Source organism: Gambusia affinis, linkage group LG12, assembly GCF_019740435.1.
Source record: "Gambusia affinis linkage group LG12, SWU_Gaff_1.0, whole genome shotgun sequence".
Taxonomy (NCBI): Eukaryota; Metazoa; Chordata; class Actinopteri; order Cyprinodontiformes; family Poeciliidae; genus Gambusia; species Gambusia affinis.
The window spans coordinates 12,482,105-12,504,620 of record NC_057879.1 but is presented as its reverse complement, the minus strand read 5'-3'; the positions used below and the strand labels follow the sequence as shown (position 1 = coordinate 12,504,620).

The following is a 22,516-nucleotide window of genomic DNA, read 5'->3' as shown; positions in this document are numbered from 1 at the left end:
AGCTGGATAGTGTTGCAGCAGCATGAGTTAAAAGGTGCAGCAGATTAGAAACTCCTCTGAAAGCTACAAGAGAGAGGAACAATCAATTTTTATTTAGCATACATTATTAGACTAATCTGTCTGTCTCTTTCCCCCTCTCTCCTCAGAGGAAGTGCCTTCCCTGATGTCTGCTGCAGCTTTGACCTGCTTCTACAGCTGAAACTCCATCCCCCTTCTCCCCTCGCTCGCTCGCTTGCTGCCACAGTTTTAAGAGTAAAGGGACAACGACCACACCCTTCCCCGTTGCTCCACCATCAGCATCCACTCCAACATCAGCCCTACTCACCAGACGACCCTCGCTGCTCACCACCAGCTGACCAGCCTTACCACTGCAACACCAGGCCCCACAAACAGCATTTCACCCACCTTGCCTTTCACCATCGCCTTCAGCCCCTTAAGGCCTCTGTTCAGTCCTCAGTGTCCTTAACCTTCCTGAAGCAGACTATTCAGATTGTCACCTTTGTTGCCTGCTTCACTGCACCCAACCGGAGGGCTCTCTCTTTTGGATGTTGCATGAGAGAGTAAGCAATACACACGAACAGTGAGGAGGAACAAGTTGGTAGGCTAAAACGTCTCCTGGATATCGGACCTTTTGCCAGATGCTGTTTGCATCGGGAATATGACTCATTAACGTCCACAGCAAACACTGTCCTGCAGCATTTCACCAAGGCGTACTTCTTTGAATGTTTCATTTCAACTTATCACAAGCAGCAACAATACCAAGGAAGACATTTAAAACAAAGCAGGACAATTGTGGATTAAAACACTAGAAGTACTTTATCCGCACTTGAACGTATCTTTGCTAGGAACACCTTTTGCCTGTGCTTTGCCATGGCCATGAACATAGCACACATCCGTGACACAAAGTGGCTCACACTATCCGGCCAAGAGCTGCCAGGTGGACAACGGACGGGTGATTGCTTGCTTCGACTCCCTCAAGGTAAGAAAAACATAAGCCATGTCTCAGCCAGTGAGACAGATTACAGATTAGTGGCTGAAAAGCTGTTGAGGAACTATGTAGAGCTAAAAACTGGAAATAGCATGACTAGCATCAGGTCATTTCCTGTCCTCTTTTTTTGCCCTACCCCTTTCTGGTCATGAGAGTCAACTGTAATAAAGAGGACAAGGAAGGTAAATCTTTTTGAGGAATTAAACTGGCTTTTTTTTTTAAAAGCAATAATGGTAATAGAACTTTACGGAACAAGCCCTCTGTAGATAGCCCTCTGTAGATGGGCTATCTGATTACACTACATCAACACCGTGGCTTGAATTTTTATAAATGTTACATCCCACTGGAAATAAAAACATTGCCAACATTTTGCTAAAAGGGAAATAAACCCTAACAGGCTGCCATGTAATTCTGTATGGCTGCCGTTAGTATTTCACATCTAGGTATCTAAAATGACTGAAGCGATAGCATCATTCAAGCCACTTCCTGTGTAAAGAACAAAGGGCGGCCACATGGGGTTGGTGCGAGTATTTCATCCTGCATGTTCATCTTTTTGAGCACAGTTGGAGGCAGTTTTGGAAAACCGTATGCAATCATTTCCCAACTGGTAGCAAAACAAAAGTAAACACCTTTTTTTCTTAGTCCTTCTGTCATAGGCGGTCTATCAGACGGAGCTCAAGATCTCAATTGAGAGATTATTTTAAACCCAAAACCTAGAGAACAAGATAATGGTTTATATGTTTGTGCTTTACTTAACTTTTTTTTTTATTATTATCTCTAAAGAGACTTTAGATCAAGTTAGGATTAAAATGAGACTGAGTTGTTTCGAACTACGAGTTTATAACAAGATTTTGATAATCAGAAGGCAGAAGCAGAATTGTGCTCAAGTTTATTCACAGTTCACCTCTCAGCATGATTGGCAAAATTCTTTTTCAGTGGATCTTTTGAAAATTTGTTGTGCTGACAATCTGTCACACCACTGTTAACTGCCTGCATCAATTTGTAACCTTCCTCATGGGTCAAGTAAAGAAAAGCACGATTCTACAAAAAAAAAGTGTTTATTTCCGTCTCCTACATGGCTGCAGAGATGCTCTTGTGTTACCAGAAACACACAGTGTGGGTAAAACTGTAGCAGCACCAATCAATCAGACAATTTTCTCTTATGAATAGTTCTGAGCCAATCCTAAAATGAGTCAAAACAAAGAACTTTTGCCATTTTTAGTCTCTAAACACATCACATCTATGTTAACAAACTTTTTACTCATAGTTGGTCATTAAATTATAGATGCCGGTATACCACGGTTTAAAACGATGTTTTAATTCGACCAGCATGTTTATTCTGACTGGAAGTAATAGTGCTCCAGACTTGAAGCTGAAATTCCTTCATTTTCTTTTGGATTGAAAAGAAAACAATCGCCTTTTAGGTAACTTAGAAAATTTTTTCTAAAATTTGATGTAGTTCGTGGGGTATTAAAAGGTCAAACGTCATAGAAAATTGGAACCCAGTCCTGGGTAGGAAAAAGCCTGTTCAATGCATCGCTAAGTAAAAGGTTGTTAGGACAAAAAAAATCTGAAATTAATCTGGTGAAATATAATTAGTGCAAAAACCTGACAGTTAATTTCTGATTATTTTGAGGTCACATTTTGAGGTCACATATTCTCGTCTATTTTGAAGTACAAATCATAATTGGAAATAAGCGGCTGTTATGTGCCTGATTGAACATTCCAGAATGGACTAATGTATTTGTTTAAACTAGTTTTCAGTGGGACTTGTCTTGCTCTTTTTTTTTTTTTTTAACCGTTTGTCCCATTTTTTTCCTGGAAAAACCAGAGCAGGTCTATAAAAAAAGAACGCTGTAGGAAAAAAAGCTGATTGAGCAAAAATGATTTTTGAAAAACCCCATAAAAAAAACAATAACAAATATGAAATGAAGCCTGTTGATTATTCAAACTTCTAAAACAAAAATGCACAGACACATCTGCATTGCACCGCATCGGGTTTTCTGTCGCACGGACCCATGAACACATTCACTGACAGAGTGAGTTGTCCTACTTTAATTTACTGTTGAAATAGGACAAACTCTCCAATGAGCGCTGTTACAACAGGCCATATTGCTCTCCTTTACTTGTCTCGCACTCACATCAGTGCATCCTTTTGGACATGTGCACAAGCTCCTGGCCCATGAGAGCAGATCGACCTTCTTCTTGAGAAGTATATAATTAGAACAGGTCTCACATGATCACCAGTGCATTGCTGAGCAGGTCACACCCAAACCGAGTCATTTCCCCAACATCCACTCTCTATCTCTTTTTAGCCTGCGTTTCATGTGTTGTACGTGCACGCAGGCATGCACAGAGATAACGCACACATTCGGCACACGCAGTCGTTCCCTTGCACAGGCATAAAAAAAAGTTGTAATTTTTCATGGCAACATGCTTGTCATTGCATTTGGATCATGCAGCGTCCTCCGTCAAACATGCCACAGCATTTGAGCATGCAGATATACATGCGTGTGTCTGTGCCTGTGTTCTTCTGGCCTTAGACTTGGCCTTAACCCCAGAGCACAGCCCTCTCTCTGGTTGGTGCTGCACGGAAAGCTCAGCTATGTTGAAACTGGGTAAATATTTAGAGAGGGATAATGGCAACCTGGACTCCTGGATTTTAATTTGGCTTTGTAACTTTGTTAGTTGATGAATAACCGACTGATCAGATTGGGTGGGCAGAATATGCTGATTTGGGATCTGTGTAAACAACATGCTCGTAGTTAAAACTGGAAGAAGCCATATGCCTTATCCTGTATAGACAGAGAGCTTAAAGTAGATGCTTCATGTTATTGCTGTGAAGGAAGCCTCGTTTTTTTTTCTTCTTTTTTTTCTGTAATCATATCTTCACAATCATGAAAGGGAATGGATGCCTCATTAGTTAAAATTAAATTGAGTATGCCATTACTCATCCCAATCTCAGCTATGATTGAACTTGTTGTTGCTTGTTTTCATACTTGACGGGCTCCTTCTTCTTCTTGATATCCCCACTCAGTTCGGGTTTTTTTTTTCTCCTCTTCTCCTCATACCCATCTAGAGCACGGCTCACGTTATCCCTCACAAACATCTTGTTACCTCAGTACCCTCAAACACATACATATCTACATATTTGCACACAAAAACCTGTGTGGCAAGTGTTTTGCGGTGTGGAGTGACAATAAGTCTGTGATATTAGCTCATTAGCATTAGCAGCTCGTTTTGTTTGTACGTCCTTTTTGCAGCCACTAAAAGGAGAGGTTAAAATCCACCATGCACAACGGTTTGAATACGCATTGATGCATGACAGACTTTGTTCCCTGTCTAACTGACACGCCCACCGTGGTCACTTAGTTTTGTGAAAGAGAGGTCAAATACTTGTGCATGCATATGCTTCGTTTGTGTTTCAGCTGACGTCTGTGCACTTCTGCATTGTTCTAAGTCAAAATTCTATTTTAATAATTTCATCTGCAGTCCAAGCAATAAGCAACTGGATAGATTATGCATTTTTCTTCCTGGGGCATTTTCTGCTAAGAAAATTCTGGAGCTCACTGTGACTTTGAAAACGTTTCTTTAAAGAAATTTGGAATTAACACAAAAGAACCATCTGAAAGACCCGTGAATTTGAGTGAATTTGCCTGATGCTGTTGAGCACCTGAGTAAAAAGAAAATAAAAATAAAGACATAGATAACATGTTTTTTAAAATAGATTTTAAAAATCCATTCTTGTTTGTTTTTTGTTGTTGTTTTTTTTTGTGAGAAAAAGCCAAGCTAATGCAAACTACAGCAACACTGTTAAGATGTTTAGAAAGTTCTAAGTAAGTATGCAATTTATTGAATTAAAATGGCGAAGCTGTGCTGCAGTTTTCAGTAAATATTGCACTTTGTTGCTATCCTGCTATCGTCTTTTATAAATGGTGGCAAGAAAAAAATTAGGTTTATATCAAATCTTGTCATAGTTCAATTTATTTTAACATTTTTTATCATCAATTTGACAGATAGTATTTGGTTGAAAAGCTATTTTCTTTCAGCCATAAACTTACTAATAAATAAACATACATTTGCACTACCAGAAGACAATGCTAATTAAAACGATATAGATATAACTCCCGTTTATCTTATTTTATTAATTGTCGTATGGATTTTTTTTTTTTACATGAACTCAAAATAAAACTGGAATTTTCCAAAAATATTTAGCGTTTACCAGGGTTACCAACAACATAAAGTCTGCTGGTGCAGCAGGGGTTGGCAGCAAAGTTATATGAATCAATAAAATGGAAAGATAAGTCAAAGTCGATTGATACAGCAAGAAAAAGTAATGATTAAGGAAACTGCTCATGACACAAAGACAAAAACATTGCATGGATTTAGATTTTCACCAGATTTGCCTTCTTAAACATTAGAAAGTCTATTTGTAGTCAAATCAATACCACACATCTTCATTCTTGCACAGCCTTTCTGATAGGAGCGTCATAGTAGCGACTGCTTAATGCATTGACAAGGTTACCACAGTTGATGTGATGATTTCCAGACACATGATGGGGAAATATGATCTGTTACTAGTTCTAACAGATCTCGCTGCAGTCCCCCTCTCTCTCTATTATCTGTGTGTGAAAAGCAGAAGGTTATGAGTTTGAGGGCGTATTGTGTGTTTGAAACTGCTGTCAGAGACTGTTTACTGCGTTGACAGCCAAACCGTACACGACCATGTGCAGGGATACAGTTTTTATGCTGGAACAGCTGTGTTCCTTATTGATTGCATAGTTGGTTCAGATGGCAAATGGGTTAAAATATTGAATTGAGTCAATTTATTTTGTATTTCCTGAGGGAAACATTTAGAATAAAAACTACCTACGAGACGTGTTCTCAGGAGGAGGCCTTTGTCATACAATCAGCGAGTTGTATTGAGTTGAATGGTGTTAAACTTTAGTCTGAAGGCTGATGTAAGCTTGCAATTCAGACTGTGCTTTCTGGATGCATTAGCTGTTAACACAGGGAATCTTCAGCTTAATTAATGGAACAACTGAGAGTGCATTCAGAATTAATGATTTTGCTTTTTCATTTAATTTGATTTAAGCCATCCAGAAGATCCGGCTTTTACATGAAGGAAATGGCTCTTATTGCTGTGCTTTTTGTCTCACTCTCTTCCTTCCTCTTCTGCTTGAAGAATGTTATCAAATTAGATAAAAGTGTCATCATTTTTTTAGTAGGTTAGCTCTTATAAGTCTTCTTGTTCTCATATTTACTGAAATATACTAACATCTTCTCAGTTTCAAACTGGGTTGGATTTCTGTTTGCTGCCTCCACACACACACACACACACACACACACACCCACCCACCCACGCACACACAGACTAAACCACACAGCGCTATTCTTTGCGTTGCTGGTTTTATGGCGTGTGTGCATCCTTGTCACATCAGCATGGCTTTGCATCTTGTCTGTGAGCTTATGTGACGGAAGATCAGCGACAACAGTCTTTTCTTTTCAGTGTCAGTCGTCGCTGTCTCTCTGTCACACTGGGCCCATTATAACGCCACTGATACAATAATCACTTTACTACAAGCCCTGCTTCTGGCTCTTCAGCTCAGCAAGAAGACACACCAGACAATCTCAGAAAGCCCTCTGGACCGTTGAGGTTTATCTTTGACGATTAGAGAATAATAACCTGATCAGTGCATAAATGTGAGCATAAAATAATGCAGGGGATAAAATATGCCCCTGATTTTATACATTTCTAACACTTTTAGGTTTGTTTTGCACCAGCATATTTATTTCTATAAATCTCTCTTCAAAAGGTAGATGTCCATGAGAATCCTTTTTGATGAGTTGTCGTTCTCTTTGTTCAAGCTTGAGAAATTTGTCTTCTTTTGGACCCCGTAAGCCGTCCACATTTGCTCCATGAAAGGGTGTCGAAAGTCGCACCTGCTTAGCCTGTTTGTTCATCCCTAAATCCGTTTTTGCCACATTTACACATAAAACCAAAGCCGGCTGAAGGTTTTACGAGGCTTTATGAGGTCCTGCTGAATTTTGTTTAAGAGACCACTTCTGGCCACCGCAGCACAACTAAGCTCCCGTTTCTATTGTCTCTGCATATATTTCTTTCCTTTTTTATCTTACTGTTTTCTGGAATCTGGATTCAACACACTCTCGAGTGAGGAAGGCAAAGTCTAGTTTATTGTTGCGTTCTTAACCAGCCATAGTAAGTTTTTTTATAGCATGCAGTAACATGCTGATTGGTTGACGGTTTTAAATGTTTTACCACCTCAGACACAAGCAGCAGTAACAGTTACCATATATGCATAATTTCCAAGCTATGAAGGTGTTTTTCTTTGTATGTATACAACTGGTGCATTCGTCATCTTGTCCTCTGTGTATTCAAACATTCTTGGTAACCCCGTACTGCAGGGGGCACAAAACACTTTGAAAGTTTGCTTATACTTCCGGCTAGCACTCCATAAATATTTACACGAGTCTTTTCATCAATCTTTCTCTCTTGAGCCATGCTTAAACATTTCTTAGATATTAGGCAGTGCAATCTTTTTTATGCCTTTCCCACAAAATTATGCTTGGGGTTGTATGTACACGTGCATTTGCAGTTTAAAACATACCGTAGTTACATTCATCAATTAAGCTTCCTGAGAACAGTTGTTTGCATATTTTTACATCGAATGTTGGATTTAAATTATAATTGAATTTTCTAGTGACTCTCTGTGACACACAGTAACGTATGCTTTTTATGTAACTCTAAATTTAACAGTTGAGGACTGTTGCTCTTTGTGGTCTATAATCCTGAAACACAAATTGCTATGAATGTATTGACTAATGTCCTTTAAAGCTTAAAGTAGTTTTTTGTAATAAAACAAAACAAAAAATAATTCAACTTCAAACATTTTGTGGTATTTTTATTTCAAACATTACATTTTCAGTAATTTTCCACCAACCAAAAGAAAGGTAACATTAAGATAAATCTGACTTAACGTACAAAGCATTAGTGTTTGCTAGAGCTGAATTTACAAACATCGACTCTAATTGTGAGCACTAAATGTTTTATTCTACTTGAAATGAGATGAGATGAGATTTAAAAAAATAATAAAATTCAAGCCAGGATGAAGAAAGTTTCACATTTTATGCTTTTTCCTTGAGCAGATTTAAACGTGTACTTCAACAGTATCACATCCTCAACTGACCCAGCAAATGACTTGCCAATATCTATTTAATTAACATTTGCTTAACTGTAAACACACTTAATTATATGCATTAATTGGTAATCTGTTCATCATCGGCTTTTAACCAGGAATGTTTTCACAGATGCTGGGAAGTGAAGGTCAGACGCTAAAATTTTCCTATAAACTATATGTGCAGTTTGTCAGTAAAGCGAAAATTGCTAAATTACTAAGCATGCATTTATTAACCTTTTACGTGCTCCTTTTTTAGAGCTGACTACAACTTTCTCCCGCTTTCTTAACAGTTCTTTCGTTACATCTTACCCAACATGTGAATAGATATCCTACTAGTCAGCTCTGCTATTTTCTTCCCATTAGACAAGCGAGACATGAGCTCGAGGGCACAGCTATTCATTTTAGCCGCAACTCTCTTAACACCTATGTGGCGAGCCTCTCCCTCTTACCAGCTGTTAGGGCCATCAGTCACAATTTTCTCCTCCCCCTCTCTGTTGTGAAACATAGATATTAAAGACAACAAATATACACCTGAGTCAACGTAATGACAGCTCTGCTGATAATGTCTGAGAGGTCTATTTGTCCAACAACAGCGGCAAAAATTAAACTGTGCCATTTATTGGCCAGAGCGTCATCTTAAAGTACAATCTCCATAAAATGACCAATATCTTTGATTTATGATGTAGAGCAAGAACTTTGATAAGTGAAACATGACTGAATCAATCCTCAGGCTTTTTATTGTTGCCAGTCAACATGCCTGTTTTGATTTGAAACAGGACAGGGCTAATTGTTAAATGTGATTTGTTTTGTGTGACCCTCATTAAATCCAGCTGTGCTTTTTTCTAACTTAAGATGTCAGTTTCTATAAAACAGAACGTATATCAAAAGTTAATTCCTTTTAGTAATTCAGCTGATGTTTCCTAACACTTCCTCCAGACTTTGTTTAATAATTTGAGTAAGAAAAGCTCTCGACTCTCTGTTCCAGTCATTAAAACATTAATCCTTCAGTTGTTGCCTGTATCCTGTGAATGTAATTGTTTTCCCTGTTGTTAATAGAGCTTTTAATACCACACTGTTTCCTTCCACCAAACTTTCAAGTAAAAATGTCTGGATACAACATTCTGGATATGGCCAACTTCCTTAGCGGTGACCTTCAGTATCTTCCTCTTCTTATGATGGGTTCAATGTCTGCTGGACAACCGTCATGTCAGAATTTTCCCTACGATTGTGTAGGACATAACATAAAAATACCTTTACAATACATGAGCTTCACATTTTGGACTGCATTACTAAATAAGTGAACTTCTCTGTGATATTTATTGACATGAATGTGTACTTAAATAAAGCCATTATATATATATCTTTAGTGGAATTCAGTTTATTTTGTTTTTCTATCTTTTCTTTGCATTTACGTAATGTAGAGTCCGGTCTACAGAGTTGAGTTTCTGTGTAAAAATGATAACGGTGAATCATTGCAAAATCATCCTAAATTTCAAAGGAATTTTATTATGAAGCAATACGACACTAAAGCACAGGGCAGAATTTGGAGGCATCCTCCTTGTTTTGCTGCCAAACCCCACGGAGATAAGCGCACACAGAAACAGGATTAGACCAGTTGACAGTGGGATTAGAGTTGTGGATAGGATTAAAGTCTGTGAGATGAGATTAGCATAATGCATACCAGATTAAATCTCTTATTGCTGCAAACTAAATTAGTCATGAGTCTTGGTGTCACGGAGGTACGAGGAGAAAGGAGCCTTTTGTTGACAATGGCGGAGGGGGGAAGAGGGGCCACCCTGGAAGCAAGAAGAGGAAGAGTTTAAGCTGGAATGCTGTCATATGCTGCTCCCATTTTGCTTTAGTCCATTCAGATACAAGTCTGTCCTGAAGAAGAATATAGCTCTGTCATTTCAGCGACAACAGAGTCATCGTTGACTCTTGGCCACTGCCAGGACCTTATAGGATTTCTGCACAGTGACTCTTCTATTTAACTCCCACTGGGAAGCGGAGATGATTAAATGAACCTTCCGGGACTCACTTCTCATACTCACATATTAAGCATTGAGAGATTTTTTTTATTATTATTATTTATGAAATGCTGCTCACTCAGATCAATACCTGGATTTGCACATAATGAAAAGTAAGAAACTAACCTTGTTAGCAGGAGGGAAGAGTGGCACAGAAATCAACAGTGTGTAGAGAGAAGGACGTGTAAAAGGAGTCACATGAAAGTGTTTTGGTGTAGAAAGAGGTAACACATGGGGAGGTGAAGGGGGAGCATATCAGCAGAAAGACAGAGAGGTCTAAGTTTGGACCCAGGGCTCCAGTGTACATGACATCTGACCTGGAGCATTTCTGAGAACCAACACACTTTCAAGTGTGAATAACCCATTGCTCTGCATATCTATGTGGTTACTGCTGTAACACATTTGCATTTGTCCTCAATTTGCAGTTTGCATCACATAATAATTTAAAAAAAATTGTATTCTTCTTTTACTATGTATACTAAACACTTTAAAATGTGTTTGGTTAACCTTACACTGAAAAAAACTAACTTAGGGGTTATCACATTAACAAAAGAATATTATGTACTTTTAACTAAATAATTTCATGTTTCAAACAAAAACGTGATACAATCATGTTGGATAAACAAGAAATTCAACAACTTCACCTTTATGAAATTTAATCATGTTGAGATAACATGATTCCTTATAGTCAGACTGATCTTATCCTGAAGAAAACGAGTGAGATCATGGGATATCATGCGAGTTCACGCGAGACAATCGTTTTAACATATTCAAGTTGAGATAACGTGATTCAATTTAGTCAGATTCATTTCCCTCCGAAGAGGGTCTAGCGAGATCAGGGGATCACGAGAGATCCCCTGATCTCTCGTGATCCCCTGGAAGATCACACAACATAATTTTTTTGCGCCTGAGAAAACTTCAAAGTAGTTTTAGTTACACATTAAACTATAGATATTTGTTTTTTCTCTGCAGGGCATATTGGCATTTAAGAACTGCACTATAATGGTGCAGTTCTTAAATGCACTGTAACAGTGCATTTAAGAACTAAAAAAAAAACGTCTTTGTATTAATGTAATTAAATCATGGAAAGGATTTTCACACGATTAAATAGCTTTCTTTCAGGATGACGCATGTTTGTTGAACTAACTCAATTTTCATGAGTTGGATCAACTTAATAAGTAGTGTGAAGGTATCACTGTAACATAAGATGGTATCTCCAGCAGGCTGTGGTGGCGCAGGGGTTTAGCACACTGCACGTTTGGAGGCCTTAGTCCTCAACGCAGATGTTGCTGGTTCGACTCCTGGTCCTGGTGACCTTTGCTGCATGTTCTCACCCTGTCTGCCTACTGTCTCAAAAAATATGAGCCACTAGCGCCGCAAAGACTCTTCGGAGAAAAAAATTTGCATTAATCTTAGTAAAGTAAATTATTTGGTCCAAAGCATTGCAAATTAGTTGGGCTGGCTCTTTTAAATTACATTGGATCCAATGTAAATGAGTTGAATCAACCTTAATAAATTAAATTGAGCCAACACATTTGCTTTAAATTAGAATAACCATAATATATTAAGTTGAGCCAACACATTTGATTTAGAATCAACCATAGAATAACCATAATAACATAAGTTGACCTAACACATTTGCTTTAAATAGGAGTAACAGGATTACATGGTGCTGAAATAAAGCAAAATAATCAGCTGGAAATCTTTTCCATGATTTTTTTATGTCCATCCAAAGAGTTATTTTTTTCAGTGTACTGCAGTATGTGTGGTCCTTTCTCAGATAAGTACACCATCTTTTTAACTCTGGTGTTGTATAAGTGATAGCGATAATGTGCCACAGTGGACATATTTAAACTATTGTCATAGATTAACACTCCCTCGCATCTCTTTTGCACAGAAATTTAAAATGTTCTAAACTTTATTTAATTTGATAAGAAAGATAATTTTTATACATTTTCTGCTCATTCAACCAGTTCTAAGTTACATGGGGATCTGCACAAACAGCATGCAGATTGATTTGATATATATACATATTCAAACGTGCACGGGAGACAAAGAGACCAACCGCTAGGCCGGTTCCTTTGAGTCTCCGCCACTCTCCAGCAGGACAAAGCTTCTTTCAACGTGTGTGTGTGAAGAGTAGGGCTTTCATCTCTGTGTATGTTTGGACAGAAGACGGTGGAACGCAGGCCGCAGAACAGTGTAGCTTCACAACCCAACAGCAGCCGAATACCATCATACCACAACACTGGTGCAGCGAAGATGAGATGCATGAGGTAGATTCACATAATGGCCTTGGCAGCTGTTTGTGTTGAGGTTTTGAAATGATTTATTTTGAAGTAGACGGTTTTGAAAATATAGAAGCTTACATAAATAAATCAAAAACCATTTCACTTTCTACATAAATATAAAATATTTATGGATTAGACAAAGCTGGGATTAAGAGGAAAAAATTGGTAGCTGAAATATAGTATCTAATTTCTTCATAGGATAGGATGGGAAAGTAATTTTTTTCAAAATTGCAATGAATTTTACATTAGACCATTCCTGCTGTATAGAGACTTTCCTAAGTCTCTAAGCTGTAGAAAGTTTAGAGACTCTAAACTCTAAACTGAGTTTAATCTCTAAACAGCCTTTGGAAACCTTTTGACATCATCTAAAAAGGTTTATAACCCTTTCATCGGCTCCAAATCTTTGAGAGTTTAGAGCCTCTAACCTGCAGGAAAAACAATTGGGAAAGCAATAAACTGAGCGATTTTTTTTTATCGCTCCCATCTGCTGCTGCACACTGCCAGTCAACTGGCTGATAGAAAATCTGTAGGTGCAGAGGTAAAGGAAATATGAGCCCTCTGTATTTGCGATACACTTAAAAATAAGAACAATAAAAAGGGATAATATATTGCATGTTTGCTTGAGTTAGCATCAAAGTAGCAATAAATAAATACTGTTATAACCGCAATATCTCAGAGAGTTAGCAATAAAACACTTTTCTATTTTAACCGAGAACAATAAGATTATGTTAAACACTTTTGTTTCAATGATTTGTGTAAACACGACCATACTGTTAAACTTGTACCACGGGATGGTCGTAGCAACCCACAACTAGTTTAGACTTACCTCAAAACTAACCAGTAATTCTTGACATTAGACATTTTGCTGGATTAATTTGCTGTGTACAATGTGGGTGAAGAACATGGATTTCAACATAGGGATTTCACAATAATGACCATAACCTGCTGATACTCCGAACACTCACTGGCCAATACCAGGGAAATGGAAATCTGAAAAATGTCTTCCATATATAGGAGCTCCATTCAGATTATTCATCATCATTTAAACTCTAATTATAGATGTCAAGTCAACACTTAAGGTTTATTGCGTTTATCTTATATGGCATTTTTACTCGAGCATGTGTATTTTATGAATTTCCCTGCATGCTTCATCTCCTCCTAAAAAGAATGGGATTCGGCCACACCCTGCATTCTTTACACATTGCTTCACTGTTTGTTTTATTTCCACATACTTACGAAACCAGGGTGTGCGTCTGTGGGTGAGAGACAGCGAGTTAGAGGGGAGCGCGATCAGGGCGGGACGTGTTTGTACAACTTATCATCAAACAGTCAGCCCAGTAGCCGGTGGGATTATTGTTCCCAGTTTGGCCTGCGTGGATATCGGCTGGTCTGATCTCAACAGGAGAAGCTCAGACTTCCACAGATAACACAAAAACATGACCTGGAGTGAACCCGAAGAAGAAAGAGGTCTTACATGATCTTAGAAAAACTTTAGCTACTCGTGCATGTTTGCTTTATTTTATTTTTTTTACTAACAGATTAATATTTATATTTTCTCTGCTCACAACCTGAATTCACCCCTGGGAATCAGCTCATGATGCTTGTGAATCATTCGGAAAGCCCGTTGTTGTAAAGCAGAAACATTGAGTGTGGATCATATTATTCACTCTTTACATCCTCATTATTGCCACCACTTTCCTCAAAGCATCCCCAGGCTTTAAGTCTGGCTACGCTACTCATTTGAAACATTTCATTTGCATGATTACATTTAAATTGCATCAGCATCACAAGACAATATCCTCTTTTCGGTTTTGCATCTCATAGTGGAGTCAGTCGGTGCACAGAAATATTGAAGATGACACCTCTATCATTTGTTTTCATTGAGAGTGACCTTTTTAATTACTGGCGTGGACATGGAACAAATTGGGCTGGTGTACAGACACACAGATGCATTTGAACTAATTATGGCTGCAAGGCGAGTAGTGATTTCTTCTCTGACTGTCTCTGTCTGCCAGTGATCAGGCAGGCTGCTCTGTTGCTGTGGACACCATCTGTAGCTACTCCTCAAGGCCGCTGATGTCACCATAACACACACAAACATGGCAGCGTCTTCCTTTCGTCTCAGTCCGCATCACTTTCCTGCGCTTGACAGTCCCCCCCCCTTTTTTTAATCACTCGTTCTTCTGCAACTTCTAAGATTTCCCTGATGCAGCCTCACGCCGGCTCACAGGGTTGCCGTGACTCCCGCTTTCTCTCATTCTCGTCACAGTCAGACTGGCGTTTCCTATTCTGGGCCCAGACTTACTTATTCAAAATGGCTACCCGTTCTGGTAGCAGGCATTTTCTTTGAACATCTCGACTAGGTCAGGTCTGGTTACTTAGTATCTTTTTTTTTTGTTGTTGTTTTACTCATTCACATACGCTGCTCCAGTTGCCAACCCTGGCAGTCAGCAGTCGAGGTCATGTGGGGTGAGCGCAACATGATCTTTTATGTCTTTCCAGCCCCCACCACATCAACCCCCTCCACACACACCACATTGAAATCACACCCACACTTTCCACCCCTCTCCGCCTATCATTTTTATGCTTTGGACTACCTGCTTTCAACTCTTTTTTTTTTTCTTGTTTTTCATGCTCATGCACAGATCTTCTGCCACAAACCTGCATGTGGCTTGTCATAAAATTACATTTACTCGAGCACTGAAAGGACTGTTATGGAATAATAAAAACATTTCATATTACTCTTCAAAAAAAAAAAATAAAAAATGCTGGGTATTTCAAATTGAATTAGCCGTTTTCCTGTTTCATGAAAATACAAGAGAATATCACTGGCCTTTGTTCAATATGTAAATACAAATAAATGCATGCTCTTATTTAGATTCATACAATGCCTTGTCAAATTATTAATGCAACTTGAACAGTTGAATATTTTGTCATGTCCTTTAATATTTTTATTGGTACGATAGACCTACTGAAAGTGATGGATACTGCAAAGTGGATAGAAAATGATACATTTTCTATATATAGAATATATAGAAAATATACATATTTTCTATATATATAGAGAAAAAATATATAAATGTATGCGTGTGTGTATATTTTATATGTATCCAGTGCAGCTAACTGACTTCTGAAGCTGCATAATTATAATGTCTCAGTGTGAATACAGTTGTCCTGAGGTTTTATTAGTGAAAACTAGTGAACAAAATGCATAACGGAGATTGAAGAACACAGCAGGCAGATATATAGTTGTGCTTATTAAAGCAGGGTTAGGCTACAAAACAATATCCTAAGATTCGGTTGTCTTGCATAAACAATCTTCATTCCAGGATCAGAAAATTAGAAAAGTACGCCACAGCTGCAAAACCACCAAGATAAGGTTGCCTAAGTAAACTGTCTGAGCAGGTGGGCGTTATTCAGAGAAGCAGTGAAGCGGCACATGTTAGATCAAGAGGAACTCCCGAGATCCACCACTCAGAATGTGTTGACAGGACAAGAATTGGTCATGCACTCTACAAATCAACCCTTCATAGAAGAGTGGTAAGACGAGAGCCACCGTTGAAAGAAAACTATAAGGTGTTCTGTTCGTCCATGCATGGACACCACAAACACGTAAAACACCGTGTAAAGGTAAACACCACACGAGGGTGAAACATGGTGGTGGCATTATGATGCTTTTCTCCAGCAGAGGCAGCAAAGTTGGTCAGATTTTATAGGGAAGGTGAATTAAGGTAAATTCAGGGCAACCCTGAAAGAAAACCTGTTGAAGACTGAAAAACACTTGAGACCTGGACCTTGCAGCAGAATACCAGTCCTTAGGGTACAACCAGAGCTACAGTAGATCAAAGCATATTCATGTGTTAACAAGTCCAGGCTCAATTGCAACTCTGAAAAAGATTTCAAAACTGGTTTTCACAAGTGCTCCCCAATCCAATCCAACAAAGCTGAAACTGTTTTGCAAGAAAAATGTATAATAAATTTTACTCTAGGTGTGGAGGCAAACGCAAAAAGACTTGCAGCTATAAATGTAGAAAAAGGTGGTTCTTCAAAGTACTGACACAGGAGGGTAAACAAACCATGCTACAATATTTTTATTTGTGAATATTTTAAAGTATTTCCTTCCTTTTCACAATTCTCCATTGCTCTGTGTTTATCTACAGAACATTTGTTTATAGTACATCAAACTATGTGGCTGTGACATGACAACATTTTAAATAGTTTGAACAGTATGGATACTTTTGCACAAAAACTTTATGTCCGTATTTATCAGTAATTTTTTTTTTTCATTTTCTTACATTTCTTTCATTTTCTTTCGTTCTTGCAACATGGGAAGTTACCTATGAGTTAAATTGTTGGCTGTACGTTTCCCTACAGCTAGTTTTAGTTCTACAGGCACATTTTTTATTTAGTGCAGTAGGAGGGCAGGCTGCCTAAATATTAAAGCATCAAGCACATTTTTTTTCTTTTTATGTGGTCTGCTTTCTACATTAGTCTGACATTTTTGGCACTTATTTAGAGCTCGAGAATGTAAACAGTTTTTGAACCAGATTTTGCGCTAGAATGGTACGTGACAGGTGCCATCATTTCCCACTTCCTCAAAGATTTTATCAGGAAAGAACCCACATCAAGCTGTAATTTATAATCCAAGCAGTGCAGAAGATCACAAGGACTGTATATAGAGGTCCATAAATCCAAGTCCATGAATTCTTAATTGGTGTCAGCCTGCCATTAGCTGCACATGCCGCAATATTTTTAAAAGGAAATCCAGGAAGAGGCAGAGACGGCAGCTTTAAGCAAACAGAAAAAAATAAAACGCCTTAAAAACAACTTAACCGTTTTACAGCCACCCTGTTTTGCCTCAACAGTGGTTCTTGTTTATCCCCCCGCCTCCACACCTGTCTGGTGCGCCAGTGTCAGTGAAAGTAAAAGAAGACTGAAGAGTGGGATATAGTCACGTCAACGTGTAGAGATAAATCCTAGCTCTGTCAGCAAGAGATAGGTGCCACTGTTAGATAAGGCCTGCCACTGGCCTGAAAGTAAACACACGCCTTTAATACATTGTGGACTTGGTTGTGAGTGTGTGTGTTTTTGTGCATATCAGACACTGGTCATACGAGCATTACTTCCAAAAGAATGAGCTCTTGAGTGCACAAAAACACAAATATGGATGCATCCTTGGGACTTCTGGTTGGGCAATTCTAGAAACTGAAAGTATAGAATGATATTTGCTACAGAAAGCAGAATGTGATCTCTGTCCTAAATAATTAGCCAGAAGCTTTCATGCGTTGACCTCTGCACGACTCCTGGGATAATGTAGACGGGTCATATGAGCACATGAGTATTTTTGGTGTCACTTAGACATGTTGTGTGCCTAAACTAGGTGTCTGGAGAAAAACAGCACTGTATATCAGTCATGACCCCTTGAGGCTGTTGCACACATGCTCACATGTCCCAGCTGGGACCGACAGAAATAGCAAGCTGTTAACAATTAGTGACAGACTGAGCCCAACTTGAATGCAACAGTCTGTCATTGACCAGATGTAATTTGTTTGAAATTGTGTAATGTCTTCTTCTTTTCTTTTCTTTTCTTTTTTTTTACTAATGATAAATGCAGCAGAACTAGAAATATATTGGTTTTGTCATGTTTGCACAAAATATAGGGTGTTGTGGGTTCTGAAAGATCTGCTGATAGTTACAGCAGATAAATGTTTATTATATTTATAATTATCATTTTGGATAAAATGTCTGCTGTGTTTAAACACATCTAAATACAGCAGTGACTCATTAGCAAATTGATTTTTTTCCCCATATTTTGTCTGTCAATTCCTTAGGAACTTTGCACTTGTTGTCGATGCAGTTCATTCGACCATACCTGCACCACTCATGAGTAATCTTGAATGTTGACACTTCTGTTTGTTTGGTTTTTTTTTTGTTTGTTTGTTTTGTTTTTCATCTCAGGGCCGTTGTTCCAGAGAGAACTGCAAGTACCTGCACCCTCCTCCCCATCTAAAGACTCAGCTGGAGATCAATGGCAGGAACAATCTGATTCAGCAGAAGAATATGGCCATGCTGGCCCAGCAGATGCAGCTTGCCAATGCTATGATGCCCGGCACGCAGCTACCCCCTATGGTAAGAGGGTAACATGAGTATGAAATACACCAAAGCGACTGCACAGTAATGCTGGAGTGACGTGGAAGTAAACGAAAATGCCATTGTCATTATTTTTTACAAATGAAAATCCAAAAAGATGGCTTTCATTTGTATTCAGCAACACTACGACACAACTTTGTTGGTTTCTGAAGCCAACAGCAGAACCCAAAGAAGATAACACAGAATTTTATTTCGGGGTATCAGTTTTAAGAATGCTAAAAACAAAAAAATGAATGTTGAAATTTTCATATTTAATGTTTTTTTTTTTTTTTTGTCTTTTACATTTTTACAAAATGCTAAAACCACGGATCATTTACTTCCATTTGTTGTTGGCTACTTTGTGTTGGACTTTCACATCAAATCTCAGTCAAACATTGCCAATTAAACGATGACGTGGGAAGCTGAAGTTTGTGTTTTTAAGGTGACAAATTGTGAAAAAGTTCAAATATAAACTTCTTTCATAAGGCATTCCACGTAACTTCATCTCTCTTTAGCTTTTTTTGTCATGAGTTTGTATATTTTCTCAAACAAAAGGCTTGTGAATGTAAACATGTTTTCCATTCTCACAATCAGAGTTTTTTTATTTTTTTTGTTTTGTTCCTGCTCCAGCCCATGTTTTCAATGACACCAGGCCTGGCAACTAACGCCAGCGCAGCAGCAGCTGCTGCCGCTGCAGCCTTTAATCCCTACCTGAGCCCTGTGTCTCCGAGCCTGATGCCTCCGGAGATCCTGCCCAGCACCCCTGTGCTTATGGCCTCCAGCCCCACCGTCAGCCAGGTTCCCAATGCTGCTGCTGCTGCAGCCCAGAAACTGCTGAGAACAGACAGGCTTGAGGTAACAGACAAAACAATAGGTGCAACCTATTTATGTCTCTGCGTTTTTGTTTTCAAAAGAAAATGCTTCTTTTTGAAGGCAATCTCCTGTAACGTCAGTGAGACGTTAACTTTAATCAAATGCACTTTATGTAATTGCTTTTGGTTGAACAGAAATTACCAACAGTTTCCAGGCTACCAGTAACTGCAAAACATCAGCAAAGAATTGACTCTTATCATTTAACAAATAAAAAGCACAGGAAATACTTTATAATCTGTTATTACTGCAGTTGAAAAATCTTCAATGTTACACTTGCAGATTTAACAAATTTATACCTCTCACTCTTGTTCATACATTAGTTAGAAAAAGAAACATGCACAGCAACATTTCAATTCAATTCAGGTTAAGTGCTAAAAAAAGGTTTTAGCTCTTATTTTAAAGAAAGTGCTGCCCTCTACTGTCTCAAAGGTAAACTTAAGAAGCTTCTGAAGATTAAACTGTGAATATGGTATTTGTCCATACAGGACAAATGTTTACCTTTAATAACAAACTGCATTAAACCACAAAGCATGCTGCTTACACAAGATCTCCTCCCCACTTGTTTAACTTTTTTGAAGACAACATTTACTTAAAATCTCTTTTGTATGCCTAAAATCTTGCTTAACCTCTACGTTAAGTAAGCGTAACTGTCAGTAATGTAACAAAGGAAAATAACATTAAAAAACTGGTAGATTTTATATGTAATAAACCTGCCCAAAAATACAGTTTTAAGACCAAAAATCTTTAAAAACTTAAAACAACAAATGTAAGTAATTTTCTTTACCACGTACCACTAAGTGTTCCAACTACTAAATGGATTCACAATAATATTTTAAATAAAATTATTTATTTGCACATTTAACCAAATAGAAATATTTTAAATAAAGATTTTGTACCATGTACTGTATAATTCTCAAACTGTTTATTAGAATCCATTATTAAGGAGAAAAAGGTGTCTATCCTGCGCAATGCATAATTTAAAAGTACTATTTATTACTGATTTTTTTTATAGCTACAAATCAAAATCAAAGCAACAGTAAATAAATATAATAATTAACATCATTCTAACTTTAATAATCAATATGTTAGATGCAGTAGGTGTTGTTGATTCAAAGAGAAGCATTTAGATCATGTCGTACATATTTGTTTTTGAACTTTTATCAGCTACTTCACAATGTTTTGATTTTGATATGGATACTATTTAATTATTCTCCTTCTGACTCATTTAGGTGTGTCGGGAGTACCAGAGGGGAAACTGTGCTCGGGGGGAGGGCGAGTGCCGCTTCGCTCACCCTGCAGACAGCACCATGATCGACACCAATGACAACACCGTCACTGTGTGCATGGACTACATCAAGGGTCGGTGCACCAGGGAAAAGTGCAAGTACTTTCACCCCCCGGCCCACCTGCAGGCCAAAATTAAGGCCACCCAGCATCAGGTGAACCAGGCCACGGCTGCCGCGGCCATGGTGAGCGTTCTCTTTTAGTAAGGTTGCACTCATTCAGATCCAAACAAGACAGTTTTATATTTACAACAAGTCTAGCTTTGTTAAGATACAGTACCTGCAAAGTTAGTCACCTTCATGTTTGAACATGTCTCGCCTTCCTAATTGGTTGTTGTGTAACATTTTCAGTTCTGCTTTTGCCAGGTCAAATATTAAAAGGTCTGCATGTAGGTGTGGGTAAAATCTGCTCTGTGCTGGATGACATGAAGAAGGATAAGACAACAGTGTACTGTCATGTCAAGCGGCTTTTTTTTCTCTTCCTCATTTGTCAAACTGTTTGTTTCGTTCCTTGTTCATCTCATCTCAGACCATGAGCAGAGAGTCCAGTTCCTTTTCTGTCTGTCTCTCTCTGCCTGGCCTCTTTTTATGTCTCCATTGTTTCTGTTGTTCCTACCTACAACTTCTCTTCCTCTTCCTCTTGATATTATTTGAAACGATTCATTGTGCCTTCTGTCTTTTCCTGCTGTAACGGTGCGGTGAATAGTAGCGCAGCCACACGTCCTGTTTATCTCTACATGCTTTTAGTGGTACAGCAATACAGAGAACATGGGGGTGAATCAGTACAATGTCAACTTGATCATGACGTGCACAGTGAAACGGAGAAATGTGAATTACACCTCTGTATATTTTGCTGTTTATTTGCTGAGGCTCTTTTCAAATGATGGTTGAATAATTTTCTGTTTTCATTTATTCCTGTGTGAAAATAACCACTGTAGTCCGGTAGTTATCATCTCTCTGATGATGATTTAACTGTTGAGTAGTAGAGCTAATGTCCACACTGTGCATGCCTTAGCCCTGTTATCCCCTTTGTATATTGCATTCCAATGATTTGTTTTTTTTATTTTTGTTTTTTCTCACCTATACCCAAACTGCACTGCTGCCCCCATGATGCACCTCTGCTTGCTGGTTTATGTTAATGCGCTTGAACCCCATTGGCCCATTGCCATCATGTGCTCGCTGCCTGCTAATTAAGACTCAGTCGGCTGTCAAATCACTGAAGCGACCCCTCGACGCAACCTTTGACCTGGTACTATGACCTTTCACCTTTTAGCTTGGCATGCATGTGGCTTTGTTGTGCAGCAGTGTTTTAACCAAAGATACTTAGCTTTTTTTGTTTGTTTTTTTTGTTTTGTTTTACAATGTTCGTCTCAGTGCAATGTGTGTTCTTCTTCTTGTTACTCTATAACTGCTGCTTGTGATACAATGACTGTGGCCCGATAGAGTTCAAACGGTTTGTGTCAAATTTGCAAGAACACAAATTCACTGTTGCGGATTGTGATAAAGAGTCACAGTCATTTCATCGCCTGCAGCCCATCTAACAAAAGTTAGCGAGGGCGAGGGAAGTAGAGCTTCTATTAAAGTGGCATGGCTTCAGTCTTGTGTCTAAATGTTAGTGTCAATCAAATGTGTGCATGTCTGTGTTGCTAGTGCATGGGTAATGGATCTGGGTGGGGGCTAGGCTAACCAAACAGGAGTGATCCTACATTAACAGGTTAGTTGTAAC

At 38.5% G+C, this 22,516-nt stretch overlaps 1 protein-coding gene across 13 annotated transcripts in view; it reads left to right on the top strand.

Moving 5' to 3' along the window:
• The first annotated feature begins 920 nt into the window (after window positions 1-920).
• Window positions 921-22,516, top strand: part of LOC122841312 (muscleblind-like protein 1) — a 29,982-nt gene continuing 8,386 nt past the window's right edge. For 7 of the 13 annotated variants that reach the window (XM_044134549.1, XM_044134544.1, XM_044134542.1 and 4 more), the window contains exons 1-5: window positions 921-979; window positions 18,464-18,634; window positions 19,265-19,489; window positions 20,737-20,976; window positions 21,986-22,039. In XM_044134549.1, the coding sequence (XP_043990484.1) occupies window positions 18,566-18,634; window positions 19,265-19,489; window positions 20,737-20,976; window positions 21,986-22,039 (588 nt within the window). In that variant the 5' untranslated portion in view covers window positions 921-979; window positions 18,464-18,565. The remainder of the gene's footprint in view (window positions 980-18,463; window positions 18,635-19,264; window positions 19,490-20,736; window positions 20,977-21,985; window positions 22,040-22,516) is intronic. The other 6 variants (XM_044134550.1, XM_044134548.1, XM_044134547.1 and 3 more) reach the window with 1 other exon arrangement.